At 32.3% G+C, this 16,381-nt stretch overlaps 2 protein-coding genes across 2 annotated transcripts; one reads left to right on the forward strand and one right to left on the reverse strand.

The window, feature by feature from the left end:
- Positions 1–3,829: 3,829 nt before the first annotated feature.
- On the reverse strand, positions 3,830–6,488 carry LOC127092636 (rust resistance kinase Lr10). Its single transcript, XM_051031524.1, has 3 exons — positions 5,672–6,488; positions 5,445–5,516; positions 3,830–5,327 (listed from the first exon to the last, which is right to left on the reverse strand). The coding sequence occupies exons 1-3, from the start codon at positions 6,432–6,434 to the stop codon at positions 4,186–4,188; spliced, it is 1,977 nt and encodes a 658-aa protein (XP_050887481.1). The 5' UTR covers positions 6,435–6,488; the 3' UTR covers positions 3,830–4,185.
- Positions 6,489–8,478: 1,990 nt separating this feature from the next.
- On the forward strand, positions 8,479–10,355 carry LOC127093320 (rust resistance kinase Lr10). Its single transcript, XM_051032229.1, has 3 exons — positions 8,479–8,894; positions 8,997–9,023; positions 9,220–10,355. Exons 1-3 carry the CDS (start codon positions 8,636–8,638, stop codon positions 10,308–10,310), a joined length of 1,377 nt encoding a protein of 458 aa, XP_050888186.1. The 5' UTR covers positions 8,479–8,635; the 3' UTR covers positions 10,311–10,355.
- Positions 10,356–16,381: the final 6,026 nt, after the last annotated feature.

Below are 16,381 nucleotides of genomic sequence, written 5' to 3' on the forward strand. Positions count from 1 at the left end.
TGCAAAATTCAAATGTATACAATAATATGGGTTACTCCCTATTTATAGATTTTGCTTGCTTGCTCCCTAAGCAAATCCCAAAATACCTAATTCTACCAACACTACAAAATTAGGTTTAAAACCAAATCCATGTCGAGGCAAACTCCTCGACACTTCGATACTCAGACAATTTCGACACACAACATTTCAACGATAACAGACTCTGTCAAAAATATTGTTTTGCCACAAAGAATTACAATTCAACACCTGTTAGATGGAGAAAGAAAAAAATTCTCATTTGAAAATAAAGAAATTATTTATCAAATAAAGATAATTGTTGATTAAAATAAAATAGATATCGTCTTGACAATATAAAATTTATTTAGATACACATGTCAATTTCAAATGAGTTTCTTAACTATAAAATGAACAACAAACATTTAAATTATGAATAATTTTTTACATTAAATTTGGTGTTTTAAAAATTTAACATTTTTCTGCATTCTTCTTCTTCATTAAATTAAAAAGAGATTCAAAATTTATTATTTATATTTTAAAAAATAAAATAGGAAAAAGAAAATATAGAGAGAGAAAATGAAAATGAAAATGTAAAAGTGTGAGAAAAAGAAATGTGAGGGAAATTTGAAATTTGAATTAAGAGAAGAAGAAAAGTGAAAAGGTTAAAGGTGAAAAGTGGAAAATGAATGACATGGCAAAATAAGGTAGTTTCAATTTTTTTAGTATTTGTTGATTACAAATATGTCATTTGGCTAGTACAATTTTTTAAAAAGAAAATGATATATTATGAATTTTGGTGGTAGTTTATTTTAATGGATAGATAGTTGATAGCTCTTTGGAATTCACTTGATGTTCCAAGTGTTCAATCATTATGTGTCATTTTGGTATTAATTTTTAATCTTGGTGTCAAGAGATGACAAATGTATTAATGGCAAGTATGATGTCGTTGATACAAAATTGATTATCTAAAGAAGATTTGAATGTTGTATTTTATAAGCTACAAGATATATATATTATATTTTACTTTTTGAGTTCATATTTCAAATATTATGAAAATATTTATTAAGTTGAGTTTGTAACTTATTTTAGTTTATTTTCAATAGGCTACATATGCTTTTAATACCTAAAATCAGACAAATTCTCGAAATCTATGCACCGATGAAGATCGAAGAGAGGAATATTAGAAGTTGCTTTTATCTGAGATATGTTTTTGTTTTTTTGTTATCGGAACATCTATTTTAATAGTGCATATAAAAAATATTGCCAAAACTTGATTATTAAAAAAGATATTAATTATAGTAAAAAAATATTTGTTAAAAAAAGAGACATATACCAACATCTAATTTTATCTCATACCAGCAGAAATATGTGGTGAATAAAGTTATTAAATAATGTAATTAGTTGTTGTTATAGCCCCAAAATTTTGTCCAACCCCTGAAATTGGTTGTTAGTATAAGATATTGAAACATAAAATTATCGTTGGTATAGGAAATTCTAGTTGACGGAAGCAAACGCCCGTTGGTATAAATTATCAAGCATTGTATTCATTTACAAAATAGTGCAACATACTTTCAACATAAACAAACAAATGCAACCAGCCAACAAATTGAACGAAATTGAAATGAAAAATCAAAAAAGAGAATCAGAAAACCAACCATCAAAATGCTCTTATTATGTTGTTGCTCGGAGCTATTGTATGTTATGTCAGAACCGAAACGGCTTCCAAATATGGTAGTGTATGAAGAAAAAGATGAGAAAACAGGGAGTTTTTGTTGTGCAGGGTTAAGGGTTTTTCTCGGTTTCAAGAGAAAGAGTTCTTTTTTTTTTCCGAAAAATCTGCTCAAGTTATCCATCCTTTTGTTTCTCTCGTGGCCTTCCAGTTGTGAATGGGTGAGAGTTTTTTTTTCTTTTCACGCGTGGCAAACGGATATGAGTGTGTGTGTGAAAGAGAGAGAGAATATATAGGAAAGCATGAGGGTGAGTGCAGGACTTATGCAGAATTCTGAGTGGGTGGGAGTAAGAAAAAAAATCTGTTGACAACCTCCCTACATGAGCTGGCACGCATCCCTCGTGTAGTAGGGAAGGAGAAATTTTGTTGTTTCTTGATTTTTGTATAATAAACTAAATTAAAAACACATAAATTCAAAAATTGATAAAAAGATAAATAACACAATAAAAAGTCAAACAGAAAATACAAATAATTCTAAATAATCGGTCCGATTATTTTAACTAAAAAACGAAAAAAAAAAAAAGGATAAAAAATGAATAAAAAAATCGAGTACAAAAATGCTCGAAAAATTAAAACGACTGCATCACAATGATTAGTGTGAAATAAACTTCTCGAAAACATACAGGTTTTTGTCAAATTTTGAAATGGAAAATGCCCGATTAAAACGCTCAAACGAATCAAAATGTGACCGAAAAATTAGCCGAAAAATAAATCGAGTACATCGGGTTAAACTACGGGAAACGTAGATTAATAAAACTGATGTGTGCAAACTTGATTTTGAAATTTTTCGCCTGTTGTTTTGACACACATTTGACAATTGATTCAACCGATTTGACTGTAGATCCAAAAATTTATTTCGACTGATATTTTACCATTATGCGGTATGGAATACATGTTATGCTATGTAGAGATGTAATAGATATGATGAATGTATTGAATCGGTGATTTATGGTCAAAGTTGGGGTGTGACACCTACCATAATGTATCACCCTGTAAGTGTTTCCTATAACTCTTCAAATGGCATCCTGGACTTGTCATCGGATCCTACTTGTACTAATTGGACCATTCTCGGCTTATGGGAGGTCGGATCCAACTTGTTTACTCGAATATCCTAGCCAGATTCTGATTTGGAATCCGACTGTCCAATTTACTAATCCTACCATACTCGGTCATCGTGTCAACTCGACCTCAAAGAACTTACATGTCTAAATAGGCTTCCTCGAACTCATTCCTCGGTTGGTCAACTGTTTTTTTGGGATGTACAATGTGGTTCATGGAGTCCCAATCTCTACACAAATCGCCCTTACTATTTCCCGACCATTTTTTCAAAGTAGCATGAGCAGACTCAACTCTGTTAGTTGTTGTATTTTCAAGGTGTCTAACATTATCAGTCCATGCACAAACAGTTTTCTCCTTCACCTGATCAAGAATTATGCTTTCAACCTATTTCAACAAATCTGGATACTTTTCACACACTTTTCTGAAATGTATAACTGAATCGACATATAGTTCTTTTGTGGAAGAATTTATTATAAGATACCATGCATCCATTATTTTTTCCACAACCACATCCTCCTTCACTATATTTCCATCTTCGAACTCTATCTATTTCATCCCTACCGCGGGTTTAACCGGACACAACGCTCATTTTTTCAGACAAAATATATGATTAATGTGAGCAATGCAATGTGAAATAAATGATCTTTACCTGAAATTCTATCTTCTTTTGCCCCCTTCGATGTGATGAATCGCAAGATTGAAGATTTGGAGTGAAAAAATTGATTGAAAATAGAGGGGGGGTTTTGTGAGGGTTTGTGTTGGAAAACAACAATGGCGACAATGGTTATGTGATCATGCAAATTTGTCTTTGATTAGATTATTCCGAAGATATATCTCCGAAAATATCTAAGATGGAAAGGTGATAGCATATTTCAAAACCCCGTCCAAATTTTTGAAAATATGGCTCCGGAATTACTATTTAACTGATAAGTATGAATATATTACTTGAAATATATTTTTGCATACATAACTTATAAGCCCTCTAAATTGAGTATATAATACTATTATTATTGAACATTTTCCAAATAGGCTTATATTCCTGAGTGCATGGTAGAATAGGAGTAATGAGAATTTTCCCATGGCTGAAATTTATTTGCAGAGGCTGCGTTTGTGGAATGCATTAGCAGATGAAACCCCTTCACTTCAACTCTGTTAAATGAGTTGGCACAGTTATTCTAGGTTTCAAATTTCAATGTTCAACTATTTTCTCCCACTCTAAATACAATTTAGGACTATTAGTAACTTTAACACAAGAAATGCATACATTAACACAATGGAATGCAGACAAAACGTAGTACTACGGTTCCACCGTAGGGTTGGTCGGATGTTAGGCCTTAGAGAGATCATTAGCCACTCATTCAGAAAAAAGTTATCATGTTTTCAAACATGTTATATATAGCTTAACGTCTATTTATAACAATGGTAAGTGAATTTGTAGATTCCCCTGGTAGCAACCAAGGTAGATTTCTGAATTGGCCAATACCTTGTCCAGACATTCCTTTCGGAGTTTGAAATGGCTTAGGAGGCATTTCTAAGGCCTCAACATCTCCTTCAAGCAACTCGACTACTTTGTTCATCGAAGGACGATCACTTGGTTTCATTTGTATACACCATAACGCAACTATTATCATCTTCTTCGACATCCTCTCCTCCTCTTCCGTACCATTTCCCATTTCTATTTCATTCCCTTCACTAAATTGATCATAAACCCAAGAAGGGAAATAAACCTGACTCTTGCGATCTTCGTTCTCGTTCATGTTCCTTCTCCTACTCACCATTTCCATTAACAACATTCCAAAGCTATAGACATCTGCTTTATATGATACTCCTCCAATGTTCTTATAGAACAACTCGGGCGCCATGTATCCCATTGTTCCTCTTGCAGCCGTAAGCGACACAATGCTATTGTCAATAGGATATAACTTTGCTAGTCCAAAATCCGAAACCTTTGGAGTAAAGTTCACGTCAAGAAGAATGTTATGAGGCTTTATGTCAAAATGCAAAATCCTCATGTCACAACCTCTATGCAGATATTCAATACCGCGCGCTACACCAAGCGCTATATCAAACATTTTCTCACAACTCAAAGAACTCAGTCTTTCTCTTGAGAAAATGTGTTTTTCAAGAGAACCATTCGGCATGAACTCATAAACAAGTGCTCTTTTTGATTTCTCAACACAAAAACCAATTAGGTGAACTACATTAACATGGTGGATTGTTCCAATGGTAGCAACTTCGTTGATGAATTCTTGTCCATTAGCTCTCGATTTTCCTCCTAACATCTTGATTGCCACGAGGTGACCGTTGCGAAGTTGTCCTTTGTAAACAGAACCATAGCCGCCTTCACCGAGTTTATCCTTGAATCCTTTTGTCATTCTTTTAATGTCGGAGTAAGAGTATCGTATTGGCATGAGATTGTTGTGAGTTTTGAGAAATTCTTCAACTGAATCATACGCAGATAAATGCCTCCTTCTCCATTTATATATCATGTACATTGGGATAAACAATAATCCTCCTATGACTCTTACAAGAATTACTATTCCTGGTTTGAAAAGTAGAAGCAGAAATCTTAAGAAGATCCCTCTAAGAAAAACTTATATTATTCTTGATTAACTACAAATTTGAACTGCATAACTTTACTACTATTTTAAAAACGTACCGATTATTCCGCCTAATTTGTGAGGACCTTCCGTCACATCTTTAGCTGCATGGATTACCACTTTTAAAGCACCTGCGGAGGTCCAAAGCAGAAAAACATATAATCAAACCGATAAAGGAAAAAGCTTTCTGTCGGGTGGAATTAGTTTCAACTCAAATTCTATGATTTACAAAATCAATCAAAAGTATATATATATAGTTAGAGAAGGAAAGATATACTATTCTTACATTTAAAAGACGATATATCGTCACGACTACATGGTCGACCTCGTGAACAACCAATGACCTCATTTTTGTTGTTCAATTTACAGGAACCCCTACCTTGGCATTCTTTGCAGAATATCTCACTCCAAGAAAGCTCCAAACCATAAACAAGTTGCTGATGGATTTTCACGTACGAAACGTTGTTATTATCACCTTTGTTCAAATTTGAAATCATAACCATAACAAGTATGCTGCATGAATCTTCCAGCTCAGAGATTTTCAAGTCACCAAATACAGCATAGTTGGAAGAGTTGATCGATCCTTTCATACAAGATGAAGTATCCATGTAAATAGGAGAAGTAACCGAGGCTGCGCAGCTTATAAACGCTACGGTTACTAAGTTCTTATTATTATTCAACAAGCTATAAGGTTTTTCGGTGGTGAAACTTTCATTTGTTAAAGTGTAGAGAGGAATGGAAGAGCAGTTGTGTTTGTTGACACCTGAATCTGTTATCCTTATTGTGGAGTTATTGTAGTTGATGGCTTCTACAAAGTATTTTCCACTGTCTAGATTTAGTATTGTTTGATTGTTCTCGCATGAAAGTTCATAGTTTGGATCACCACATTTTTCGGGTTCGCCTTTTAGACGAAAAGGGTAGGTGATATTTCGTATATCGCCGCAAGATGAAACGAGACATTGATGATTTGTTTGTGTTAGGCAAGGAAGAGGGTATAGCCATAGGAGGATGATTATAACAGTTAGGTTCACAAGCATTTTCCAAGACATGATTGAAAAGGAGAAGATGTGATATAAACACAAAGTTGAGACATGAGAAAAGGTTCATGTAGGTGTTGTGTTGTTGAACATCATTGACAAAAATTGATGCCATTACTATGCGAATATGCTAAACTCAAGGATTCTTTATGCTTTGATTTTTGATTGGTGTAGAAGTTTCTTAATTTCATAGTTTTTAGTTTTGATTACTTATACATCAAATTCATACGTGAGCAGGCATGTTTGGGGGCTTATAGGTGTAACAAATAGTGTTGACTTTGATTAAATGGTTGGATTTTTTTTATGTTTATGAAAGATTTTTAAATGAATGTCAACTATTGAGCTATGGTTGAAGTGAGATTCTTATCATTAATTTAATTGTTCTAAGTTGACATCACAAAATATTAACAACTTTCAGTTTTTTGTTTACCTGAAAACTAAATCAATTGGCTACCAATTTCTTGATTTTGATATACTTTGTGGTATGCAATGTTGGCTATGACGGAGAATGGAAAATCATCACACTGATATGAACTGTCGCACAACACTCCATCTTAACTTAAAATATAAGTGTCCGATCTCTATTTTTTATTCGATACGAGACTCTTTACTCACTTAAAATATAAGTAAATACATAATTGATGTGTGAATTCATTCAATTATCTAGGTATATCCCTTGAAGCGCAAGTTTTTTCATTAATATATACATGCATTGTGGTTGACATATATCATGAACGAAACGCGTTGCTCGACCATCATTGTTAAGAAAACTTTTGATACCAAGAGATGATAATTTTATCATGAAGAGGTTCGAAGGATCATTACATCATGCTTAGAGCACTCACACAAGGAATTGGTCTCCTTGCAGTTTCAGGTCATGCCACATCTTTAATCCAAAAACTCAAGATATTAGGTATATCGAACATCTAAATAAGTAACAGAAAACAAAATCACGCACGTGTAATTAGTTGAGTTAGGCTAAATTATGTAGGTCATGTCGTTTTGACAAGTAGAACTAATGTTTTCCCTATAAATATCTAATTTGTAAAAAAACATGTTTAGAGATTGTTAGAAAACCATATAAAAGTCAACGGAAGACGTTGGGGCTTTGGTTCGCAAATATATTCTTCAATGGATTCTATTTTTGTCCCGTTAAAGATTTGTTGGATTCTGAAATTATAAATATATGTATCTATCATTCTTGTATTCACAATCTTTGGTATTTTACTTCTTAAGACTATGAGAATTGTTAATAATCCTATTGAAAAACTAAGAGAGACATGGTAGAAATTCTTAGGAGTTTTTGGAACTTGAGAAATTTCCTTGGAGATATCTAAGGAGATTGAGAAATCATTTGAGATATTTATGTGATTTATAAGTAGAAAATTATAGAGAGAATATTTGTTTAACCAAAGTTACGAAAGTTATGATAAATCAAAGTCATTGAAATCTTTCATGAAACGCATAGGATAGAAAATAGGTACATGGCGGTAAATCTTAAAAACAACCTCACCACCTTGACTTTAGTTTCCTATATACTATTCTATTACATGAATATTAAACTCTTGCTTTCATAGTCAGTGAGGTAGCTATGTACACATAATGTTGATTAAGGTGGTTGACATTATACCCTTAAAAAATATGGTTGACATTCAAAAAACAATTCATTAATATTATTATAATTTCAATAGATACAAAAACAGAAGAAAAAAATATTCTATCCTACCCCCATTGAATTTCATTTACACAAATCTAATCTACATAATGAATGTATAGCTAAAACTTAATTATAGAACACAATGTGGAGCAATTACTCTACACTTGTTTTTCCATTCTTTTGCTTCTTTTTTAGTGCAAATTACTACACTAACCTTGCTTCAGCCAATACTCAATGCATGAAAACAAGGTGTAATCACAAAGATGCTCCTATAATTCAATACCCTTTTAGAAACATTCAACCACAAAATTGTGGCAAAACTGGATTTGATCTTTCATGCAATGAGAATCACCAAACCATACTAAAATTGCCAAGTTCAATCAATTTTATTGTCAACAAAATTGATTACAAGTCCCAAAATATTCATGTGACTAACCCAAATGGATGTCTTCCAAAACTCCTTTCAAAATTCAATGTATCATCCACCCCTTTTCATTTCATTGACAAATCCAATTCAAATTCAAATTCCAATTATACCCTCTTCAATTGTTCATCCATGAACACTGCTTTACAATCTTATTACCCTTCCATTAAATGTCTTTCTTCTCATGGATACCAAGTTTATGCATTGGACTCCACACTTCAAATTAAGGATGTTACTTTGACATATTGTACCAAGTTGCATGACATGTCTTTTGTTCCAAACGATGTTGTTTTAAGCCATGGTGATGATTTTGTTTTAGGATGGGATACAAGTTGTAGCAATCAAAGTGAAACAAAACATGAATGTTACAAAAATGTCAACAAATCAAAAGGTACTTTGTTCTATAATCAAGCCTATTTCAAAATGATCCTATAGAAATAGATATATAAGAAACCAATTCAAATATTAAAAGTTTCTTTATTTTTTTTAACAGGAGCAGGGAGAAAAATGGAGATTCTAGGTGACAATTTCTCAGAAATCATGTTTTCTTTGGTTCTATTATTTTTGAGTCATGAAAATCTTAAACTGATTTACACCGTCGGAAAATTACAATCATTTTTACAATCGTTTTTTATGATATGACGGTTGACTGTATTTGATTGACAGTGTAAAATATCTTTGAGATTTTATTTAATTGTTTACTCTGATTCGTGCAGTACCGATACTATCATGTCTTGGAATTTTACTACTAGTCACAGCGTTATATCATGTTCGATACACAACTCAAAAAGACAAAGAAAATGAAGCAAGAATAGAAAAGTTCTTAGAAGATTATAGAGCATTGAAACCTACAAGGTATAGCTATTCAGACATAAAAAGGATCACAAACAATTTCAAGAACGAACTTGGACAAGGAGCATACGGAACGGTGTACAAAGGTAAACTATCGAGCGACATATATGTCGCGGTCAAGCTTCTCAAAACATCAACAGGAAATGGACCTGAGTTCATCAATGAAGTAGGAACAATGAGTCAAATTCATCATGTTAATGTTGTTCACTTAGTAGGCTTCTGTGCGGACGGACACAAGCGAGCACTCGTTTACGAGTATTTACCGAATGGTTCATTGCAGAAGTATATTTCCACGACGGATTTCAAAAACCATTTTTTGAGTTGGGAGAAGTTACAAGAAATCGCGCTTGGAATAGCGAAAGGAATCGAGTATCTCCACCAAGGGTGTGACCAAAGGATACTTCATTTTGATATAAAGCCGCATAATATCTTACTTGACAATAACTTCACTCCTAAGATATCTGATTTTGGTTTGGCTAAGCTTTGTTCAAAGGATCAGAGTGCGGTCTCCATGACCGCGGCTAGGGGGACTATTGGTTACATAGCACCAGAAGTTTTTTCTAGAAACTTCGGGAATGTGTCGTATAAGTCTGATGTATATAGTTTTGGAATGTTGTTGCTCGAGATGGTCGGGGGAAGACAAAACGCCGATGTTGTAGACAAGAGAAGTGGTTTAGGGTATTTTCCGGAATGGATTTATAATTTGCTAGAGCAAGGGAATGATTTGAGCGAACATATTGAGGTGGAGAAATACGCGAAAATAGCAAAGAAACTTGCGATTGCGGGACTTTGGTGTATTCAGTGGCATCCGGTCGATCGTCCTTCAATGCAAGTTGTTGTTCATATGTTGGAAGGAGATGGAGGTAAGTTAAGTATGCCACCTAATCCATTTGCTTCTGCTGATCCTGCTATAATGAATGTGAGTTTAATTGGAAGGCACTTTCATAGAGAGTGATACATGATTCATGTTAATATGGACTAGATTATGTTCTTCATTTGAATTGTTACAGCTTTTTTTTTATAGTTGGTTTGTTAAGGCTTGAAGCTTATAAATTAAGACTATGTCATCTTGATGTGTTGAAAAAGCTTCAATAATTAGATAGACTTCATCCAATATCTCTAAGTTACATCTCATAGTCTCAATTGCAAAAGGCTTTTGTTATTTATGATCGCAGTGATGTAAATGAAAGAAAGAGCTAGGCTAAATGCTATAACTAACTTTCTCAATACATCAAGTACATATAGCCTCAATTCGGTTACAACAGCTCAATTGGGTTACAAACAGATTCCACAATTCTAGCTATGTATGCACTACAAAGCTACATTTTTACAATAACAGAAAATGGTGACTCAATAGAAGCTTCTAAGCATTTCCATCGGACAAAGTTTATTGGGAATCTCGGTAACTTCTAACAAATATTTGATAAAAATTCAAAAATATTTTTAGAATTTGGAGATACATATTCGAATACATCATTTTTTATTTTACAAAAAATAATGTTTTCGAATATGCGTATCTTAAAAATATATGTTGTGTTTTTTTTTTAATTTAGTATAGGGTGTAATCGGATAAAGAGACCTAATAATCATGCAATACAATAAATATGTAAATACCAACAATGACTCTACAATTAAAATAAAATTATAAAAAGCTGAAAATACAACTAAATTTAATTAAGAGTTTACAATTTTTTTTAGATATTTTCAAAAATATGAAAAAAGAAAATAAATCAAGAATAAATAGAGTTTTTTACGCTAGATTGTGCATGAACGCAATGGTCAAAACGCGAGGATATTATTTCTATGACTCTAATATTAGTAAAAATCGACAGAGAATCCACGAAAACAACGTCAATTTCAATGAAAAACGTGTAGTAAAAGGGGTCAGGGGTTTTTTTGGAGATACATCTCCGAATTCACCCTAAAATTTTTGGAGATGCATCTCTAACTCAATTTTTTACAAATACGGAGTGGCTGCTTGATTTATGAAGAATGAGGTGATTTAAGGTGCATCCAGAGATGCATCTCTGAAAACACCTAAGAAAAATTTTGGATTTTCAAATGTGTGAGTCACACCCTAAGGGCGGAAAAAGAGATTTCCAAGTCTTTTAGCCTTTTGGGCCTCAATATGTTCCTTTTGGGCCTAGTTGAAGGTGTTGCTTCTTTCTTAAACCCTCATCCCCCATCATATCTTTGCTTAGCTAATGTTGCTACATCCCTTGATTCTTCAATGTTTCTTCTAAAGATTCTCAGGTTGCATCCTCTGGGAACAAGTCTTCCCATTGTATCAGATTTTTATGAATGCCCTAGACCTCTTTCCTATTCATAATGGCTAAAGGCTTCACCAAAGGCTTGTTGTCATCATTGTCTGATGGTAGAGACAAGCTAGAGTTAGCGGGTCTCTTACACGGTTTGAGTTTAGAAAATAAAGAGCTCTCGACAAGTGTATTGATAACGTCGGAGTAATAATAAAATATTTGTCTCTACGAGGATTGAATTTTAACAAGAAAATTATTTGCGAAATTTAGTAATAAAAAGGGGAAGTTTTCAAAAAGCGGTTCTAAATGAGAATTAAAAAGAAGTGATTCAAGATTGCAAAAAGGTGATTAGGATTATTTATAGAATCCCCTTATTTTTACCTATTAATGAACTGTATACATGTTGAGTGTCAATCATATTATCATCTCAATGTGAATTAATCTAAACTCACTAATTTATACGATAATTCCCTAATTCATTAGGCCAATTCAAAGTTCAATTAAGTGTTTTAAGCTTTTTAATTTATTAGCAACAAGTTCTAAATTCATATTCCTAGTTTATTACAAAGTTAAATAAATTGCCTAGTTTCTAATAATTAGACTCACAGTCAGAAATCTCTAATTATCTAGATTGATTCGTATGCCCGTAATCGACAAAAAAACATTAAACATAAGAACAATTTAAATAAGATAATAACATTAAAAGTACTCAATAAATCTCAAACAGACACATGATCCAATAGAGCAAAAACAAGGTCCATCTCAAAAGGCCATCATCTAGAGGAATTTAGCTATTCATTGATAAGATAACAAAATCATGAGTGAAGAAGTGTTCATCATCAAAATCTATAAAAGAATTTCTCTTCAATCACTCCAATGTGCTCCAAAATCGCTTCTTGAATAACCTTAGTTATCAATTTCTCTCTCTGATTTAGAACCCACAAAAAAATTGGCCAAATGATTTTTAAATACAAAAAAGTGTATCAGGTGAAAAAACAACATCGCATCCGCGACAATCAGCATTCTCACCATGATGGGATGTATCGCGTGCAAGATTTTCGATAGCGAAACACACGTTTTTCTCGTTTTCTTCACAATTTGCACTAAATCTATGTATATTCATTGTATTGTTTTTTTGCTCAATTCTTCACACTTTAACAAGGTTTTTTATCATTCTTATTTTGAATTTATCTTAATTTCTTCCTAAAAATCAAATGATGACGACTATCATCAGAAACGGGGTGGATGCGACTGGCAGCAGGTAACTCCAGCTTAAATGCAACATCATCAATTTGTTGGATTGTCTTAAATGGTCCATAAAACCGCATAATCAGGTTGTGATTGCCTTTCCCTTGCAGCGAAATTTGACTATGGGGCCGTAATTTTACATAAACAAAATCATTAACAGTGAAATGGTGAGGAATATGTTTCTTGTTTGCTTGATCTTCATAGTCTCTTGAGCTTTTAATAACTTTTTCTTGACTAGTTTCAGGATCTCATTGCGGTTGGAAAGCTCATCCTCCATAGCTTATATGTGACCAGTTCCAGTTATGTATGTGGTAAGGGACAAAGGAAATCTTTCATAAACAATCTCAAATGGCGAAAGACCAATTACATAATGAATGGAAGTATTGCAGTGCCACTCGGCCCAGTGTAAGAATTGTCCCCAATGTTTAGGCTTGTGAAAAATATGTATTCATACTCATTAGCTTGGTTTTGATGAAGACAAAAGGATATCTTAGAAGAAAGATCAAAGAAAAAAAATATTGGAATCAAGTAATCAAGTTTGCATAAGCTTTGGAAATTAAATGATTGAATCATGAAGATTGAGGTACCAATGGAAATTCATTTTATGTATATATGTTAGGTGCTCACAAACTTTCATTTAAACCCTTCTAAAATTTCCATAGCATTCATACATGATTTCCGTACATAGCACATGTTTAACTTAGAAAAATTAAAGTTTTTGATTGGAACAATTTAATGTCACTTTGGACCAATCGATTATCATGAAGCCCCCTGACAAGCAAAATTTGAGATATTGACTTGTAACAATCGATTGTCATGTGTAAATTTTGAATATTTTTTAATGTTTAACTTGGAGAAATTGATTGCCATACCACTACAATCGATTGTCACCTGTAGCTTTTAAAAAAAATCTAAATCTTTGTAATACATATTCATTACACATGTTCATGAAACCTTTTCACATAACATTGCAATAAATCATAATATTTTTCAAGTATTGTTACTCATTTAAGAGGTATTTTTTGATGTATTTAAAGCAAGAATTTTCATATTTCAAATCACATTTTCCCATCTTATTTGTCAAACAATTCATCTATTGTTTCTATGTGTGCATAACTTTTTGACAAAAACTTTTTGTGCATAAACTTCATACATCATATAAAAGTTTCTTAAACATATTTAACACTTAAGATATATATATATATATATATATATATATATATATATATATATATATATATATATATATATATATATATATATATATATATATATATATATATATATTCTTAAATTGTATTCAAGTGGAAGAGAAGATCAAAATTGTTATATTTTGGAATTCAAGTCAAATTGAAAAGATTATTCAAACTTGTATTCATAATTTCTGATCACCAAATTGGGGTAGACATTTTTTGGTAATAGAAAGTGGCGTGCTTTCTAAGTATGGTAAACAAAAAGTAGTGTGCTTTCTTATTTATGTGGTAATCATCATAGTGTTAATGATTATTGAAAAAGGTCCTTTGGGTCGAGGTGATTCAAAGTCTACCATAATTGTTGGTGTTTTTGGAAATCAAGAAAGTGATGTGCTTCTCTGTTATGTTAGAAGATTGTAGGATACCTCTTGGTTTAAGGCTTGTACAAAGTAATAACATATTGTAAAATCTTTCATAGTGTGTGAGGGGACTAGATGTACCCTTGGTTGGAAAGGGGAACTAGGTACATATCATATTCTTTACATTCTGCATTTATTTTTTTGCACTTTAATTCATAAATTCATCAACATATTTCTGAAAAAGTAAGAGCATAAGAACCATTCTTTAAAATGAGAAAAATCTGGTAAATTTAATTCAACAACCATTATTTAAAATGAGAAAAATCCTTCACCATACTTTGTCTTAGATTGCACTTTGACCTTACAAGGCTCTTCATGAACGAAAATATTGTTACACAACTTTGTTCATTATCTCCATCACCATACTTACGAGAACTTCATAATATTCGTGGAAAGGACTAGAGAACCATTTCCCACTCCTTCACTTGCACCATTTTTTTGTTTTCTGGGTCCATTAAATTATTTTTGTGAAACAGGTTGATCTTTTAAAAAAAATTGTAACAATTGTGTCCCTTAAGTTACCAAATGTGTGCATTAAAATGAGTGAGGAGTCAATAACAGTGTTGACATTGATTTTTTTTTACATTTAAATAATTAAATCCATAATCCATCTTCAACCATCAATTCATCTCTCTCTATCCTGATTTCATAAATCAGCTAAGTACATAATTTTTCTTCTTTGGTCAAAATTTGTGTACTCGTTTTTTTGACAGTATTCTGGATATTCCTAATTTAATGGTAAACAAAAGAATATTAAAATAAAACTATTTAATGCTTATCTATTTCTTAAGAATACAAATCTTGACTTAGATTTCATTAGTGGGAAGTACAATCCATTAATTTGAAAAATCTAAATAAGTTTTGTTTTTTCTTTTTGGAGTTGAGGTATTTTGGAGTTTAAAGGTAGTTATGGAATGTGACCATTTGTACGTAAAAACTTATCTTTTTTCCTTTGCCCCATTTTGCAAAGGTTCTATTTTGAAGGGTAATTATATAATGTTGTTGTAATGGATATCTTTGTTTCGTGTATCATGCCCTATGAGGATTTTCGTCTTTGTAGAATCAATGAAGAACTTGGGTCATGTTCTTCATAGAAACAACCGAATTTGTTTATGTTTCAATATCAGTCCTGTAAAGGCTTTGAAGATGTTAAATTGATGCATATAAGTCTCCATAAAGCATGGCAGACGAGTAGTGTTCATTAGAAGATTGTATTTGGAGCATGGTTGAAATATGAGAAGCAAGGTGAAGAGTTAATTGTTGGTTTGTTGACATGTAAACGTCGAACAGTTCATATGGGCCGATAGATGTGAAATCTCATATTTATGACTTCATGAATTTGATCTATTTATACCGTGTGAAGCCATTGATGGAGAAGGGAGAAGAAGGATTCAAAGGAAGAAGAAGAATCCAATTTTAGGGTTATTAGATTCAATTTCTGAATTTTGTTTCAACGAAGAAGAAAGGGGTTTTGGGGTAATTATTTAAGCGTAAAAAAAATTTCATGTCAGCACGGTTACCGACAGATCACTCACGTTAATGCCATATATTTATTTTTGAAATAATTTTTTTTTAAAAAAGGGTAACAATGCACACATTTGGTAACTTAAATGACGAATTTGTTACAAAAAAAACTTAAAGGACTAATCAGTTACACAAAAATAATTTAAAGGACTTTGGTGTAATTTTGCATCATTTTTTTTATAATTTATAAAAGGTTTAAAAAATAATCTTTGTGGGATCGATATCTTTCTTATCACTTGATACTTTGAATGTGTATACTTTAACAACATTTCATCTAACACACTATTTGGAGACGAGAAAAATATTATATGAGATGCAGACCATTGAGACGGCCCCTCATCTAATCCCCACATATGTGGTGTTTGATGGTCTTTAAGGCTATGA

Source organism: Lathyrus oleraceus, chromosome 6, assembly GCF_024323335.1.
Source record: "Lathyrus oleraceus cultivar Zhongwan6 chromosome 6, CAAS_Psat_ZW6_1.0, whole genome shotgun sequence".
Classification (NCBI taxonomy): domain Eukaryota; kingdom Viridiplantae; phylum Streptophyta; class Magnoliopsida; order Fabales; family Fabaceae; genus Lathyrus; species Lathyrus oleraceus.